The sequence below is a fragment of the Oratosquilla oratoria genome, chromosome 27 (genome assembly GCF_046742065.1).
Source record: "Oratosquilla oratoria isolate Oo_2021 chromosome 27, ASM4674206v1, whole genome shotgun sequence".
NCBI lineage: Eukaryota > Metazoa > Arthropoda > Malacostraca > Stomatopoda > Squillidae > Oratosquilla > Oratosquilla oratoria.
The window spans coordinates 13,580,698-13,599,435 of NC_134803.1; the positions used below are offsets into that span (position 1 = coordinate 13,580,698).

The 18,738-nt window shown below is 38.5% G+C and overlaps 1 protein-coding gene across 7 annotated transcripts in view; it reads right to left on the bottom strand.

Annotated features, from left to right (window-relative positions):
• Positions 1-18,738, bottom strand: part of AP-1-2beta (adaptor protein complex 1/2, beta subunit) — a 166,237-nt gene that overhangs the window by 41,350 nt on the left and 106,149 nt on the right. For 4 of the 7 annotated variants that reach the window (XM_076210262.1, XM_076210259.1, XM_076210261.1 and 1 more), the window contains exons 14-16: positions 1,934-2,098; positions 1,791-1,811; positions 1,336-1,459 (exon numbers count right to left, since the gene is read on the bottom strand). In XM_076210262.1, the coding sequence (XP_076066377.1) occupies positions 1,336-1,459; positions 1,791-1,811; positions 1,934-2,098 (310 nt within the window). The remainder of the gene's footprint in view (positions 1-1,335; positions 1,460-1,790; positions 1,812-1,933; positions 2,099-18,738) is intronic. The other 3 variants (XM_076210263.1, XM_076210265.1, XM_076210264.1) reach the window with 3 other exon arrangements.

Here is an 18,738-nt window from a genome sequence, read left to right on the forward strand (position 1 = left end):
TTCTCTGATTTTTCTTTTCTTTTTTAATATACTAATTTTTCAGTCTCCAATAGAACTGTGTTATCTCGGTCTCCATTATTTTCTTGTTTTTTTCATTAGCCTAATTTCTTAATGTCTTAATTCTCTTTCCTCATTATTCATGTCTCTTTCTATCCATATATTTTTTTAATTTTTGTTTCTTGCTAATTTTCCTATTCTTGCTTAGATTTCTTCTCCTGCCATTTGTGACCTTAATTTGATCTTTAGTGGTCGACTTTTTCCTTTTCCTTCTGCATATTTACCCATTCTGTGCACTTCCTCTATTTCCTTTTATATTTCTTGTCCTTTATCTTGTACTATTTTGAGAACATTTCTTGCCAATTCTTTGTCCTCTTGTCTCTCAGGAACCAATTTGGGTTATGTTTTCCCTTTAGACCATATATCACTATACATTTTTTTTTTGTTTGTTTACTGAATCTCTTACTAGGTTTTCTTTTTCCTTAATTATCTTAATGACCGCATCTTCAGCCTTCTTCATTTGTTGATGAACTATTTCTTTAAAAATTACCTTATCTTCTTTGTCTTTTTTCCAATCATTCCTGAGTTGTTCCAAATCATCATCTTCTATGCTTTTTCCCACTTCCATGGTCACTGCTTTTATCCATTCCTTATGGTCTCGTTATTTGCTTTTTCATTATTTTTCAACCTCTCGTTTTCACATTTTAACTTGGCCAGTTCTTTTTTTTAGTGCACTTAACTCTTCTTTTATTTCAGTGTTTACTTTTATAAGTCACTTCCTTGTTTGTCTTTATTGGTCTTCAATAGATCAATAGTTTCTTGCTTCCATGATTCGTTCACATTTTTCATGTCCCTCTATATGTCTAGAATTCTACTAAAAAGTCTCCTTTTGTACCCACTGAATCCAGAAAAATTACCCTCATTGCCATTGTCAAATAAGAACCTTTTCGTGCCTCTCAGTGATCTGAAACCTATGTTTACATTTTGCTGAGCTCTTGCACTGGTAGATGGCTCTGGGTACATGTTTACATTACATCATGATGGACCATCTTGGGGTTTCTCTGGCACATCATCATTTTCTTCCATTTTGCTTCAATTACACACTATTTACGTTGTAACTGAGCCCTTTTGGGTATCCATGAGCACTCCCCCTCCCATATATCACACCCTAGGTATTCTGTAACTGCAGCACTGTTAAGACATTCCGTTTTTAAAGTATTTCTCAGAAGCTCCAATTTATGCATGTTGTCACTGACGATCAACATGTGTATATACATATGTATATATGTATGTATTATATATATATATAAAATCATGATAGTCCTGCTGTAAACTCACTTTCTGCTGAAGGTTCCTAAGACCTCAAGTCCTTTTCCTCGTGCTGCAGGAAGCCACACTTGTTTGGGTGGTACAAAGAAAGTACTTGGGGCTGCACCCATCCCAAATATGTCACCTAGTAAACCTGTCAAAGACAACAAACACCACAAAATTATGAGTGTTTAAGCATGTATAAACACATACAAAATAAAAATATTTGTATTATGGCAAAAAAACAACAACGAACCTTCATGCTTCAGTTTCACTATAGCATTAACATTATTGTCAGTATATAAAAGTTAGTAAAAGTATCATCATTCCTTTATGAGTTGAGAATACTAACATAGATGAATGATATGTGGCTCTGGTCCGTAGGGTTGCCCCAAAACAATCCCTAAAGTATTGACTGCATGTTACCATGCAGTCAACACCCCAGTACGGGAATTATTTTCAGAATATTACTAAATGTTTCCTACCTTCTTTGTCGTTTTCTATTCCTTTGGTAAGGCATAAAGAATAAGAAAGGTAGTTCCCTACTGTGCCTTACATGGGCATTCTCACCTGTGATATATACAATTTCTTAAGAAACTGAAATCTATATCCAGTGGCATAAACTCACCTGCCGTTGATGTAGTACCTGCAGCTCCACCTGCAGGTGCTGCTCCTGCTGCTGCTGCTGCTGCTGCTGCTGGTGCTCCTGTTCCAGGTGCAGCTGGTGAATCATTTCCACCCAGCAGTGATTCCAGACCTCCACCCAGTAAGTCCACTGCAGCACCTGAGTACACTGCAGTACAATACAAGTGTTGAAATTTTTTACAGATCTACCACCAAGTCAAAAGCATATAATTATACTGTGCTCAATCTGGGATTGATATGCAAACATTTCATGAATGCTGCTATCTATTTACTCTTTTTGAGAGACCCCTTAACTCCTTCAACATGTTGGCACACTAAATGATTTGTTTGATATTAATGACATATGATTTAATTTAACTGATGGGTATACCCTGATGGATAATTGCAAAAATGGGGCCAAGGATCTGCCTTAATAAATACAATAAATTAAATAAAATCAATGAAGCATGCCACTATCTTAAAACTTCAGAATGTGCACTGTAACTTCTCAACTGGAGCACCAATCATATTTCTGAACAAATATTCACCTTCATTCACTCTGAGAACATTAGTGTAATTTGCTTTACAGGAAAGTTTCACACATGAATATATTGACTAAAAATCTAGCCACACAACAGAACAGCAACAGCTTAATATTACACACAAGCATCTTTGACAACAAAATCCCAAAGGGACTTGATAAAAAAAAAAGTTTCCCAATTACATCATTATGAGAATTGACATTCTCTAATGGCTGGTGAGTTATGTTAATCAGCTGAATACAATAATCAAATATTAACCAGAATAAAACAAACATCATGCCACCATGCTGAAGGGGTCAAATCTTGCTTTACTTTTCCTACACTCACACATGAAGTCGCTCAAATCAGAAAAGTGTCCCTATTTTATTATAGAATTCACTGCATTAAGAGTCCAAAATTTCAAGCATGCTACAGAAAAGGGGAAAAGATGTTGAAAAGGCTATATATGATATGTACAGTGGGGATAAAAGAATTGCATCACTGGGTTTCTCAGGTGTGTAACAACTATATGGGAGAGAAAAGAATACCAGGAGAGTTCTAGGTGCTCATGTTTTCTGGGGAGTGTGAGATTGTCAGATCATTCTTTGGTAGAAGAGAAATTGAGAATGGAGGAAAAGTGGAAGATGATGGGGGGGAAAAAGGAAAAATGCAGCAGTAAGTAGGAATGAAAAGGGAGATAGAGATGTGGTGAGAGTAAACAAAGTGAATGACAAACACAGATGATAATAGAATACCAGAGAACAGTGGGAGGTGTAGAGGAGATTAAGTAAATTTCAAGGGGAAGTAATAAAGAGTGCAAAAAATGGTATATAAGGAGGATGGGAGGGGATAAAAGGAGAGGAAGAAAATGATGGAAGAAAGTGGTGAAAGTGTTGGTGGAAGAGAAGAATAGGGTAAAACTATAGAAGCATATGAGACATACAAGAAGTGAGAAGAAAAATAAGAAAAAGTGAGGGAGATATAGAGTAGTGCTGATGTAGTGTGGGGTTAGGAGTTTGACAGAAAATTTTGAAAAGAATAAGGGTGTTATGGAAGGAAGTGAAGAAAGCAGGGGGAGTCAGGTCGTGAGGAACAGTAGAGGGTGCTGAAGGGCAGATATTAAAGGAAGTAAAGGCAGTAAGGGAAAGATAGGTTGAGCATTTCAGATATTTGTTGCATGTGGAAGAGGTTAGGAAGGTGGTGCTGTGTCAGGCTTGTGTATTGCCACAATGATTCTTCAATGTGTACATGGATGGGATGGTGTGGGAGGTATAAGGTGGTGATGGGCAGGGTACTGGAGAAAGAGTGGAGAGAAGTAGGTGGTGATCCAGTTGTCTGCTGATGACACTGCACTAGTGGTTGGATGGTGGGGCTAAGGCAGGTAGTGACAAAACAGGAGAGACGTAGGTGGTGATCCAGTTGTCTGCTGATGACACTGCACTAGTGGTTGGATGGTAGGGCTAAGGCAGGTAGTGACAAAACAGGAGAGTATGTGATAGGAGAAAGTTGAAAGTAAATGTAAGTAAAAGTGAGGTGATGAGATGTACAATGGGTGAGGGTTGCAATGAGTTGGAGGTTAGTCATAAAGGAGAGAGGCATGTGGAGTTTCAAGTATTTAGGGGGCACATGTAGTAGGGAACAGATAAGTAGGGGAGTTAAAATGTACATACATACATACATATACCAAAGGCTTTCTCCCCCTACACGGGGGGGTAGCCAAAAAGAAAAAGGCATAGAAACCACTCCCACCCATTCCATTTCCTATATATTCCACTCCCCTCCACCCTCCTCCCTCCCTCTTATCTTGGCACCTCCTGGATGACGGGTCATCCCTGCATCCTGTCCACTGCCCTGGGTCATAAGCAGTGTCGCAAGACACAGCACATCCACAGCAAGGCCGCTTCATAAATTTGGCGACACCCCCTCTCTGTCCCCTCATGCAGAAATGGAGAAGACAGGGAGAAATCCCTTCGGGCTGCATCAAATTTTTTCTCATACATGCTTCCTCACCCCCCATCCCCCACCCACTCCCCCTCATGCATCACAGCATCATCTATACACAACCCCTCTCCATTCACCCCTATCTTCTGTCATCTCCCGTCCTTCCTCCACAGACATTCCTCTCTTTTGTAATGCCCCTTTCACCCCATCCATTCATCTCATCCTAGGATGCCCCCTCATATTCACTCCTTCCACACTTCTTTTAATAATCTTTCTTCACTCATTCTTTCCATGTGTCCAAACCATCCTAATATTCTTTCATCAACCCTATCTCCCAGTTCCCTTTCCACCCCTGTTCTCCTCCTCACCTTCTCATTTCTCACTCTATCCAGCCTAGTAATCCCCATCATACTTCTCAGACATTTCATCTCAAACAAATCCAAACTCCTTCTTTCTTTCTCTCTCATGTTCCATGTTCCTCTCCCGTACAATGCTGTTGGCACAATCACTCCTTCATATAACCTTTTAGCATCCATTCCCAGATGTCTATTTCTCATTACACTTTTCAATCCACCAAGGCATTTACTCGCTTCTCTCAATCTACATTCGACCTCCACCCCCATTCCTCCCTTTCCTGCCACATTCGCACCCAAGTATCTAAAACTATCCACTTCCTCCAGTCTTTCACCCTTAATGCTCACTTCCAGCCTGCTGTCACTCTCTCCCCTTGTACATCTCATCACCTTACTTTTACCCACATTTATCTTCAGCTTCCTTCTTTCACACACCTCAATCTCTGTCACTAATTTCCTCAATCCCTCTGATCCTGCTACAAGCGCAGTGTCGTCAGCAAACAACAACTGGCTCACCTCCCACTTTTCTCCATTTTCTTTAATCATCTCCAATCCCTGACCCACTACCCTTGCATTCACCTTTTGCACCACCCCATCCATGTAAAGATTGAACAGCCAGGCTGACATAACACATCCCTGACGAAGTCCCACCTATACCTCAAACCATTCACACACTCCATTTCTAATCCTAACACAAGCTCTACTACTTTCGTAAAAACTCTTGACTGCTCTTATCAGCTTTCCTCCTATCCAATATATCTGCAGTACCTGCCTTCCTGTCTACCCTGTCATAAGCCTTTTCCAGATCCATAAAAGCCCAAAAAGCATCCTTAACTTTTCCTATAGCTGTCTCACATATCTGTCTTACCACAAATATATGATCTACACAACCTCTACCTGTCCTAAACCCACACTGTTCCTCACCAATTCCTCCCTCTGTTCCTCTCCTAATCCTCTCAATCAAGACCCTCCCATAAGCCTTCCCAACTACACTCAACAAGCTGATCCCTCTGAAACTACTACACTCACACTTGTCCCCCCTTCACTTGTAAAGCAGAACTCTACAGGCACTCCTCCAGTCCTCAGGCACTCTACCCTCTCTTAAACAAACATTAAATAACCTCACCAGCCAGTCCACCATAACTGTACCTCCTTTCTTCAGACATTCTGCATGGCATCCATCCAGACCAGGTGCTCTTACCTGCTCTCATCATCTTAACAGCTGCTTTCACTTCATCCTGCCCTATTTCTCCTCCATTTTTCTCACTCATCACTCTCATTTTCTTAGCGCTTCCCACTACAACTAAAATGTTGTGACAGAAAAATAATAAATCAATAGTTGCTTTGAGTTTCATCAAGTGGAAAGCCTGCAGACCCTAAATGGCTGACAATGGTCGTTGGGCCCTCTAACAGATCTCTCTGGGAAGAACCTTTGGAATGTTCTGTGTTGTAGAAGTGTGGGGCTGTTTCTATGTCACTGGATGAAACTGGTAAAGGGAGGGCAGCAGTTGCTGGTTGTCTGCTCTCCTTTTGTGAAAAAGTGTAAAAATACAGCTTTAGTTCTGTACCCAGTCTGGAGACTGAGTGTTAGCTTCTCAAGGCTGCACCTCCTGATAGTGATGATGGGTTTGATGGGTTTTGAAGATGGGTAGCTTTGCTGTCCACCTTGCAGGACCACCACCACATGCATCTACCCATCACAAGCAAGTAAATGTCTTGGGGTAATGGAAAGTGTCATGAGAAATAGGTATCTAAGGATGGAATCGATGTGAAGACTATGTATTTACCTAGTTGTATTATACAGGAAGGGGAGCTATGCTTGTGGTGCCCTGTCTTTGTATCTCACAGCATATAGTTTGTTCTTAAATTCATGTATAGTGTTTGTACACATTGTTTAGTCCAATTAGTTTCAGACATCCACCACTGTGTGGAAAGTTTTTTTTTCATATCTCTTCTATAACTCTCCTTTTTGAGTTTTTTCATGTCCCCTTGTTTTTCTTCTATCCTAATTTAATCAATCTTCTCTATCAAGGACTTCCATGCCTTTCATAATTCTGTAAATGGCCAACAGATCACCTATTTCTCTCCTTTGTTCCAGGGTTAGTAGTTCCAGTTTAGACAATATTTGCTCATATGTCAGTTTTAAAAGTGTTGGGGACATCTTTATCTTTACTCTTTGGATTCTTTCTATTTTCCTTGTATTCTTTTTTGTACTGGGTGTCGATAGTGTTGCTGCATACATCTTGATCTTATCAGTGTGACTAGTATTTTCTTTATTATTACCTCATTCAACTAAAAGCCACCTTTATTTATCTTAACAAATTGTAGGATTATCTGACTATTTTGTTTATCGGCTTGTCTGAGGACATGTCTTTGGTGATGATTACTCCTGGGTCCTTTTCAGAACTAACTTTTTTACTTCCTTTGCACAGATTTTATAGTGCCCTGATATTATTATTATTATTATTATTATTATATATATATATAATTTTTCTTTTACTTTTTCCAAATTCCATTATACTACATTTATTATTATTATTATTACATACATATACCAAGGCTTTTTCCCCTTTACATATATATATATAATTTTTCTTTTACTTTTTCCAAATTCCATTATACTACATTTCTTAATGTTGAAGTCCACTTCCCACTTCTGACTCCATTCCCAGACCTTGTTCAGTTCTCTCAGTAGCAGTTCAATCTTTTTCCATACTTACTTTCTTTAGTAGTTTTGTGTCATCTGCAATGAAGTTCACATAACATTTTATACCTTCATCCAAGTAATTTACATATATAGCAAACATTATTGGAGCCAGTACTGAACCCTGTGGGACTCCACTTATCTCTTCCCAAGTAGATGTTTTGTCTCAGAGTAACACTCATTTTTCTTCCATGCAAGAAATCTTCCATCTATTTCAATAGTTTTCCTTGTATATCTCCTGTTGTTTCAAGTTCTCATAATTTTTTGTGTGGTACTTTATCAAATGCCTTTTGTAAATCCAGGAAACCACAGTCTGCCCATCCATTCCTTCTTGCATTATATCTATTAACCTTGAATAAAAACAGATCAGATTTGTGGCACATGACCTTCCTTGTCTAAATCAGAATTGTCTCTGATTTAGTATAATGTTCTCCAGATGTTTAGTCCAGCTCCTTTTGACAGCTTTCTCACAAATTTTGGCTATTGTACTTGTAAGGGAGACTAGTCTATAATTTGTTGGGTCTTCCTTGTTTCTCTCCTTTATATATTGGCACAATATTGGCATTTTTCCAGCCTTGCAGTACCTTTCCTTCTTTGAGTGAGTAACCTATTATCTTGTATATCTTGTCTACTAGTTCATCTATACATTCTTTTAGTATCCAGTTTGCAATTCCATCTGGGCTGTGTGATTTTCTGACATCAAGGTTCATTATTTGGTTCCTTAATTCTTTCTGTGTCACAATTATTTCTCTTGTTGGGGGGGATCTTTCTCCACTTCATCCCAATCATGTATGTTTTCTTCAGTGAACACCAATTTGAAATGTTTGTTCATAATTTCAGCCATTTCTTTATCCTCTTTATTCTATATTTCCTTGATGTACTTTTACTATTTCCTGTTTTTTTTAGTTTACCATTCACATATCTATAGAATAATTTAAGTTGAGCTTTACATTTGTCTTTTATTTCTTTTTCATAGTTTCTTTTTCTTCCCTGTGTATTTTTACATATTTCTTTGATAAATATTTGCCACTTTCCATTTTTTTTTCATCTTTTCCAAGCTTTGTCTCTTTTATCATTACATTTTTTGTTATACCAGCACTTAATGGACACCTTTTTCTGTTTTTGTTTTGGTACATGTTTATCCACTCTTTCATTATAGATTTTTCTTTTAAATTATCCATTTCTCTTCCACCTGTGTTTCTTCATTAAGGAATTTTTCCCAACTTGCTTTTTGAATTTTTTTTTCTAAGTTTCCCAAAATCCATCTTGTTATACATCAGTCTTTCTTTTCTGTGTTTCTCATTTCTCCCCATATATATATTTCCTCTTTTAGTTCAAACTGTAGTTTGTGATCACTTCCCAATTGGTGTCTTGTATTAAATTTTATCCACAATTTCAGGCTCTGATGTAAATATTAAATATAGTCTCAATGGTTCTTTGTTATTTCTATAGTTGCTCAATGAATACTGGGATGGTTTAAGAACAGAAGAGAGTATTTGTGTAATAGAGGTATTTCGGGGTTGTTTTGGTGTTTCTTGGCATGTGTACATGTTCTATGTAGTGCAGTGGGTGTGCTGTGTTTGTGTGATCCTCAACTTTGAGGACTTTAGTTTCATGGTGTAAATGGTCTGTAGTTGTTGTATTTGTGCAGCTTGTAATTGTCTTTAGGGCTTTGTTTTGTATGGTCTATACAGTTTATGATGTGTCTTTGTGAGATTAGGGGCCCATGTAGGGCTCACACAATTTATCACTGAGCATATGCATTGTTTATATACAATGGTAATACAGTAGTTTCTTTTTGTCTAAATGTTCCTGCAATTGACTTAAGCACATTAAGTCTAGGTGTGAATTTTGACCTTATGTTTGTGGTTTGTTTGAATAACATGGATTTATTGTATGTTATGCCAAGAATCTTGGTTTATGTGTATTAGTGTTATTGATATAGAGGTGTGGTATGTATTTGTGCTCAGTCCAATTTGTGAGAAGTGTGGCTGTAGATTTGATTGGAGCTATTTTGAATCTTTGTAGTGAACCAGGAGTCAAGTGTGTCGAGGTATGGTTGCAGTAATTGCATGTAATTGTTATGTCATCTGTGTAAGAAGAGATTTTTATTTCTGAGGTTTTGGGTGTGGGCATATCATACATGTACAAATTAAAGAAAGTGGAGGATAGAACTGAGCCCTGTGGTACATGGTACACTGTTCTTCAAGTCTCTGGTGTGCAATAATTGGGCATTATATGACACATAGGCATTTGTACCTGCCAAATAATTGGCCAGGCATCTTTTGGTATTATTGTGGATGTCTGTATTTACCTAGTTGTATTTACATGTACTTAGTTGTATTATACGGGAGGGAGTTATGTTTGTGGTGACCTGTCTTTATATCTCCCAGCATCAAGTTTTTTCTTATAATCTTGAATAGTGTTTGCACACACTGTTTCTTTGTCTAATTTGTTCCAAGTATCTATCACTCTGTGTGGGAAGCTATTTTTCTTTTTTTCAGATCTCTTCTGTAATTATCTTTTTTTAGTTTCTTTTCGTGTCCTCTTGTTTTTCCATTGTGTGTGTGTGTGTGTGTATTTACCTAGTTGTAATATATAGGAAGGGAGCTATGCTCGTGGTGACCCGTCATTGTATCTCTCCGTATCAAGTTTTATCTTAAAATCTTGTACAGTACTACCTCTCATTAATGGACTAAAAGGGGGTAACGGTGTCCATTGATGTGAATAATCTGTTGATTTGGAGTGGTTTTTGGGTGGCATAGTGATTGCACAGCACTAAACAACAGCACCAAAAACACCGAAAACACAGCTAATTAATGTCCGTTAATGAGAGGTAGTACTGTATAGTGTTTGCCCATACTGTTTCGTTGTCTAATTTGTTCCATGTATTTATCACTCAGTGTGGGTTGTAATATATGGGAAGGGAGCTATGCTCGTGGTGTCATCATTTGCATGGCATAAAGATAAAAGGGTAAATAAATTAGTATTGGATGGGTGATAGGGAGGTGGATGACCTGGTTGGCTTTTATAAGGGGGAAGGGTAAACTTTTTGGTACATATTTTTGTGAAATTAAGCTGACATACAAATATTCAAAGTTGAAAGTTGAATGAGCAATATATGAAGAAGCAAAACTGCAAGCTGAAATACTGAATAAAAGTTTCCAATCAGTATTAACCACAGAGGCAGTGAATGAGAAAAGGGTGAAGAACACCATGCTATTTTAAACAACATAAAAGTGGAGGAATATGAAATGATTAAACTTTGAGAACCTAAGAATGAGAAGGCACTGGGATCTGATGGGATCTCAAATTAGATAATTTGTATGTAGAGGACAATTAGTGAATAAAATATAATTGAGTACATTTTCTCTGAAAAAGCTGCAGGTACCACTGGATTTAGAAGATACCATCCAAGCCAACATCAATAGATATAAGCCAATGTTTGATTAATGAAGACAAAGATACGACCTCATGAGCACAGCTCCAACCCCATATACTACAACTATGGTAAATACATGTTTAGTTAGCCATGAGAATGGGGTTACCCCTTACACTGGGGTATTATTTCTCATAGGTTCTTTGATGTTTTTCAAGTGATGAGCAATTACCTACCATTCCCAGTCTTGTAATAAATCTTATACAGTTTCATTAACCCTTTCAATAGTCTGGCATAGACTTTGTTCTGGCAGATAAAGTTTATTCACCCAAGATAAGGACAATGAAACAAGTTCCCAATAAATGAGGGGCCCCTTCACTCTGGAATCTGCTTTTCAGCTGATTAAATTATTCAGGATGCAATCCATGCAGGCTATGCAAAAACTGGTATCAAGATGCAGCACAATTAACCAGAGGTCCAATTACAATATGACAGAGGGTATTAAAATAAGCTGTGTTAGTTATATGTAAGTGAAATTGTGCAACATACAAAATGCCACCAACAAAGCAAGCATTATGAGTGGGAACTGGATGCAAGGTAATAGTAAATGAAATTAAGATTAATAGAATATTCCTCAATTAAAAAAATATGGTGCTTGTTTGAGGAAAAACTGTCAACAATTCAGAAATATAAATTATGAAATAATTACTTATGTGGTCATTAAATCCACTGCTGAAAAATACCACATAAAACTTCAGCCATTTTGAATGGGAAATTAACTGTATGGTTTATCTCAGACCATCACAGCTCCAAATATTGCATCAAGTTTGCTAGGTGTAGCTGGTAAGGTGTATGGGAGGGTGTTAATTTAGGTGATTAGGGGAGAGTAATTGGGGAGAAGTTTGAGAAAGGAAGAGGGAGTGTAAATAAAATTTCTGTGGTAAGGCAGTTATGTAAGTTTTTTTGGGGAAAGAGTATGAATGTCTTTTGGCCTTTTACATATTTGGAGAAGGCACATGGCAGAGTTGACAAAGGCTGTGCTGTATGTATGGGATAGGGACAGTGTTGAGGGCAGTCAAAAGATTTTATGAGAATAGTAGAGGGGTAGACTAAGGAATGGAGAGAATGAGGGCGTGGAGGTGAATGTGAGGCTGCACCAGGGTTGTATAATGTCACCATGGTTGTTCAATGTGTATGTGAATTGGGTAGCCAGGAATCTGGAGCTGGTGAGTGTGGAAGGAAGTGGGAAGTAAGCTAGTTGTTGTCTGGATGACAATGTGCTTACAGTAGAGTCAGGAAAGACTGAGGCAGCTGGTGGCAGAGTTTGAAAGGGTGAGATCAGAAAACTGAAAGTAAATGTGGACAAAATTAAGGTGATGGGAGGCACAAGTAACAAGTAATAAGGGTGGTGTGGGCAGCATTGGTCTAGAGGTGAGTTTAAAGGGAAGAGAGTAGAACAAAGAAAAGAACTTTAGGATCATGTGTAGCATGAAATGGGAGAGTGAGGATGGAAGTAAATCATAGAGTAGGGGAAGCAAGTAAAAGTGTGTGGGGAATGAAAAGTTGTGAAAAATAGATATGTGGGAATGAAAGCAAAGATAAAGCTGTACCAAAGGGTGATAGTAACTATTACACTGTATGGGGCAGAGAACTGGATTTCAAAGGAGGCAGAAAGGTGGAGCCTAAAATTTTTATATGAAGTGTTGTTTGGTGGAGGTTACAAAGATGGATAAAATAAGTGAGGCAGAGTTGGGGGAGAAAATGAGAAGTGGCAGATGAGGTTAATCAAAAAATACTGGGATGGCTTGGGCATATGGAAAGAACAAGTGAAGAAAGATTGGCAGAGGTGGATAGAGTGAACTTGAGGGGAAGATCAAGAATGGAATGGATAGATGGGGTGAAGGGGGTTTTGGGTACAATGTAAATGTAAGAGGAGTGTGGTTGAGAATGGATGAAAAAATTGATGCTGCCTCAATGAGTTTCTTCTTGTCTATTCTGTAAATTCTCGAGTGGATGCAGGATGGGTGACTATGTAATGAAGCAATGGGACTAAACCAGCTTTGGCTGTTGAACCAAGCTATGGAGGTGCTGTGTCATGCTTCACTGCTTCTGACCTAACTAGTGCACAGGGGACAGAGATGGCCTTTAATCCACAAGGAACTATGACAGAAGGGACAACAAATAGGTGTAGGATGAAATGGGTAAAGGGAGGTTGTACACCTCCATTAATCCAACATCCTTGCAAGAGGAAATTGCCAAGGCATGCACCCACCCTTCACCCAAATGTTTTCCCTTTTATCTTTGCTTCTTGTAGCTGATAGGATATCTCTACCCTCTGCCTGGGTCAAAACCAAAGCAGCAAGACAACACCACAACAGCTGGTCCTGACAGCCAAAGCCGGTTTACCTCCCACTGCTTCATTGCTTGATTACAACTCTCTCTTCATTCACTTTTGCCTTCCTGTCTCCATTATTTTCTTGTTTTCTGGGTTGGATGGATACCATGCAGAATGTTTGAAGAAAGGAGGTACAGTTATGGTGGACTGGCTGGTGAAGTTATTTAATGTTTGTTTAAGAGAGGGTAGAGTGCCGGAGGACTGGAGGAGTGCCTGTATAGCACTTTACAAGGGAAAGGGGGACAGGTGTGTGTAGTAGTTATGGTGGCAAATGATCACTCAAACCAATTAGATATTCAAGAAGATTTAGATAGATTACAGCAATGGTCTGAAAAGTGGCTAATGAAATTTAACACAAGTAAATGCAAGGTAATGCACATAGGTAAAAATAACAGTAAGTACGATTACAAGTTATTTGGAAATTCGTTAACAAATGTGTATAGTGAAAAAGATCTCGGCGTAATTATCAGTAACGACCTCAAATCATCCAAGCAGTGTATTTCAGCCTCTGAGAAAGCAAATAAGATTCTGGGATTGATTGCGCAATCTTTTGATTTCAAAAGTCCATCACTCATTAACAAGCTATATAAATCGTTAGTTCGTCCACATTTGGAATATGCTGTTTCCGTATGGTCACCGAATCTCATTTAAGACATTGACAGACTGGAAAAAGTACAACGGCGAGCCACAAAACTGATTCCAAATATCAAAAATAAATCATACGAAAATCGACTTAAGCACATGAATCTGTTTTCCCTAAAAAAGCGTAGACTCAGAGGTGACTTGATACAGGTCTTTAAGATTTTAAAGGGAATTGACAACATCAAAAGTGACCAAATTTTCACATTGAATGAGAATCAGACAAGAAACAATGGTCTCAAACTGTCCGGAAATAGATTCAATTTGGAAGTAGGTAGAAACAACTTTGCTAACCGTGTAGTTAATGAATGGAATAAACTTCCTGCACAGGTAGTGCAATGTAGTTCAGTTCGAAGCTTTAAGAATCATTTAGATAAATACCTAAGTAAGATGCTGTAATGATTATAATTTATGTTATATTATTTGTTTTTGTTTTGTTATAATTTGTCTGTCTGATTTTCATTTATCATTAGTTATATGTCAATTTATAATCATTTACTATTTACCTGTTTGTTTGTTATTCAACTATACCTATGCATTTATTTATGTATTTTATTTGTTATTTTTACATTATTATAGTTTTAATTTATTATTATTATGATTTTTTTTTTTCTTTTTTTTTTTTGCATCCGACCTAGATATGGATCAAAAGGTCTCCTGTCGGCATGCTCCGCCTTTGTAATCCTTTGAAATAAAACACAATATAATACAAGGCAAAGAGGACAGCAATGTGAAATGGGGTAAGTTTGAAAGTAATAAAATGGTTTTGGAGGGAAATTAAGAGAGGAAGAGGTGAATCAAGTAGAGAAGAAAAGGTAAAAGGTGCAGATGGAGAGATGATAATGGAAGAGACAGCAGTTAGAGGAAGATGGGCAGAGTATTTTAGGGAGTTGCTAAATGTGAAGGAGGATAGGGCGGGAAATATAGTTGTAGTGTGAAGCACAAAGAAAATGACAGTGATGAAGGAGGAAAATGGAGGAGAAATAAGGAGAGATGAGGTGAAAGCCGTTATTAAAATGATGAGAGCAGGTAAGGGACCTGGGTTGGATGGGTGTCATGCAGATTATCTAAAAAGAGAGGTACAGTGATGGTGGACTGGCTAGTGAGGTTATTTAATGTTTGTCTAAATGAGGGTAGAGTACCGATTGACTAGAGGAGTGCTTGTATAGTTCCATTTTACAAGGAAAAAGGGGACAAGTTTAAGTATAATAGTTTCAGAGGGATCAGTTTGTTGAGTGTAGCTGGGAAAGCTTATGGGAGGGTATTGATTAAGAGGATTAGGAGAGGAACAGAGGGAATAATTGGTGTGGAACAGTGTGGATTTAGGACAGGTAGTGGTTGAGTGGATCAGATTTTGTGGTATGGCAGATACATGAGAATGCTTTAAGAAAAGGTAGTGATGTTTTTTTGGGCCTTTATGGATCTGGAAAAGTCTTTTGACAGGGTAGACAGGAAAGCAATGTGGGAGGTATTGCAGATATATGGGATAGGAGGAAAGCTGTTAAGAGCAGTCAAGAGTTTTTAGGAGAGTAGTAAAGCCTGTGTTAAAATTTGAAATGGAAAGAGTGAGTGGTTTGAAGTAAAGTTGGGACTTCACCAGGGCTATGTTATGTCACCTTGGCTGTTCAATTTATACATGGATTGGGTGGTGCAAGAGGTAAATGCAAGGGTAATCGGCTAGTTTGTTGTTGTTTGCTGATGGTACTATGCTTGTACTAGGATCTGAGGAGGGATTAAGGAAGTTAGTGATGGAATATGGGAAGGTGTGTAACAGAAGGAAGTTGAAGATATAAGTGGGTATAAGGTGATGAGATGTACAAGGGGAGAGGATAGCAGCAAATTGTAAGTATTAAGGGAGACTGGAGGAAGTGGATAGCTTTAGATACTTGGGTGTGAATGTGGTGGAAAAGGGAGGAATGGAGGTGGAGGTAGAATGTAGATTGAGAAGCAAGTAAATACCTTCAGGGATTACTAAATGTAATGAGAAATAGATATTTGGGAATGGATGCTGAGAGGAAATTGTATGAAGGAGTGGCTGTGCCAACAGCACTGTATGGGGCAGAAACATAGAACATATGAGAGGATGAGTTTGAATGTGTCCGAGATGAAATTCCTGAGGATATATGGTGGGGGTTTACTATGATGGATAGAGTGAGAAATGAGGAGGTGAGGAGGAGAGCAGGGGTGGAAAGGGTGTTGGGAGATAGGGTAGATGAAAGAATATTGGGATGGTTTGGACACATGGAAAAAATGAGTGAAGAAAGATTAGTAGAGGTGTGGAAGGCTGAGGTGGAAGGAGTGAACATAAGGGGGCAATCAAGGACAAGATGGATGGATAGGGTAAAAGGAGCATTGGGAAATGGGGGGAGGTCTGTTGAGGAGGGAAGGGAGAAGACAGAAGAAAGGGGGGAGTGGAGAATGGGTGTGTATGGATGGGAGTGGGTAGGGGATGGGGGAGGGTGAGGGAATATTTGTGAATATTTTGACACAGACCAAAGGTATTTCTCCCCTTCTTCTCTTTTTCTGCATGAAGGGATAGAAAGGGGGGGTCACTGATTAAATGAAGCAGCCTTGCTGTGGATGTGTAGTGTCTTGCTACAGGGCAGTGGGCAAGATGCAGGGATGACCCATCATCCAGGAGGAGCCAAGAAAAGAGGGAGGGAGGGAGGGAGGGGTAGTAAATGGGAGTGAAGTATGTGGGGATGAAATTGGTGGGAGTGGATTTAGGCCTTTGGCTACCTCCCTTGTAGGGGGAAAAAGCCATTGCTGTATGTATTATTATCTCATATTTCAACAACCAACATTATCAAAATTGGCAATTGGAGAAGTATTTCACCAGTTCATGGTTGTTCTCTATGTCCACATCTTTGACCCTGGGTAGCTTTTATGAGCTGGCTAAATCTACAACAAAGTCAACCATAGCCTTTTAGCCAGATGCTAAAGATGTCATAACATCATTCAACTTGTTTATTGTAAGGTTTACATATACTCCAACTTGATAAAACCCAGATGAGTATTCAGAATAAGCAAGCAGAAATCAATAGACAGCCAAATGTTTTTCTATGCATATAAAAAACCTACACTGGAAGTCCTGATGGAAAGCTATGTATGTGGACATGTGTAAAAAAAAATCATATATTCATACATGTAAAAAGCTTGTGTCAAAATTTTTATCACCATAAAACATAAAGGAAGATATGGGAGAGCAGTTCCATAAGTCAGAAAAAAACAGTTATAGGATTCATTTAGATCAGTGGTTCTTAGCCTGGGGTGCCTGTAATTCCTAAGGGGTATGAAACCTTAAACCTGGGGGTACCAGACATGATAGCCAGTGCAATGGTACTGTATATTTACCATGAGAAAGCATAATGTGCATTCACTGTATCCTATCAATTGGCATTCTTAATTTAAAATAAAAAGTACCTTTGTTTAATAATTAAATATATCTATCAGTATGGTTAATTAAATATATCTATCAGTATGGTTTGCATCACTAATTTTTTTCATATGCTTGCATTGTATTTATATTGAATGGGGGTATGAGAAAATTTTCTTTGATAATCAAAGGGTACGGGCATTGAAAAAGTTAAGAACCACTGATTTAGATGAAGTCACAGATGGAATAACAATGGGCAGGGACAAAAGGAAAATGAGAATGGGGAGACACATAAAAATTAATTACAGAATGCTCAAAAGGGAGGGAAGGAGGAAGTCAGTATTTTACTGGTTATAACCAGCACTTCTATCCTAGGGGGACAATAATGTGTTGAGGGGATTCAGAGGTGGCAGGGGAGATATTTAAAGGAGGAATGAGGAGGGAAGGAGGGGTGGGGGAGAAGAATGGGGAGGGGGAGAGGGAAGAGTAGAGGGACAGGGGAGGTGGGACAGGAGGAGGTGGGACAGGTGGGGAGGGAAGGGGAGCAGGAAGGGGAAAGAGAAGGAGTGGGGGAGGGAGAAAATAAGGGGAAGGGAGAAATGGAAAGGGATGGGGATATATATCTATACAGAGAGAGAGAGAGATGTATACATGCACACACACAAAAGGGGGGCAAAGTAAGATGGGTAGCAAGGGAAAGAGAAAAAGAGTTGGAGGAACAGAGGGAAAGAGATGGTGATCAAGAGGGAGACGGTGAAAGAGAGGAAGGGGAAAGTTAAACCCATCACATCTGGGGGGCCACAGGTCTGCTGCAAGACAGAAATGGGGCAACAGACTGGTTGATACATCGACATATTGAATTTTATCTAAATCTACATTATTTCATTCAGACTGGATTGATAAGCCTTGATGAAATGAGAACATCTTCAGTCCAGGATCAGCTCCTCTGGTAATCAAAATCATCCGACACGAATTGTACAAAAATCTACTGCGTAGGCCCCCACCATGTCTAGGCAATTACCCTTATATGATAAAATATGAGCAAGAAAAAGCACAAGGATAATGATATCAGTGATAGGAATAAAAAATTTATGGGGTGAATGTGGATGCAATTTAGGAGGAGGCCCTTACCCATACCCCCATGCAGCACACCAGTCCCAACAATCCATACTTCCCATGCGCCAAACTCAAAAATCACATACCGAGAGATTGAGTGGTGAGTTGATTGGCCACGAGACGACATATAGAAGAATAAATAAAACAATGATATATCAATACATACATGGCATATACATGGATACAACTCATTAAAATGTACAAAAATTTCATAAGATTACAATATAAAGAAAGAAAAAATAACATACAAAATCAACAAAACATGCACAGCTCATAAACTTTACCAAAATGACATCAAACATTTAAAGCTGAGATAAATTGAACCATATAACTGTCATCACTATGATTATAAAAAAATCAGTGGCAAAACTGTTTTTCACCAAAA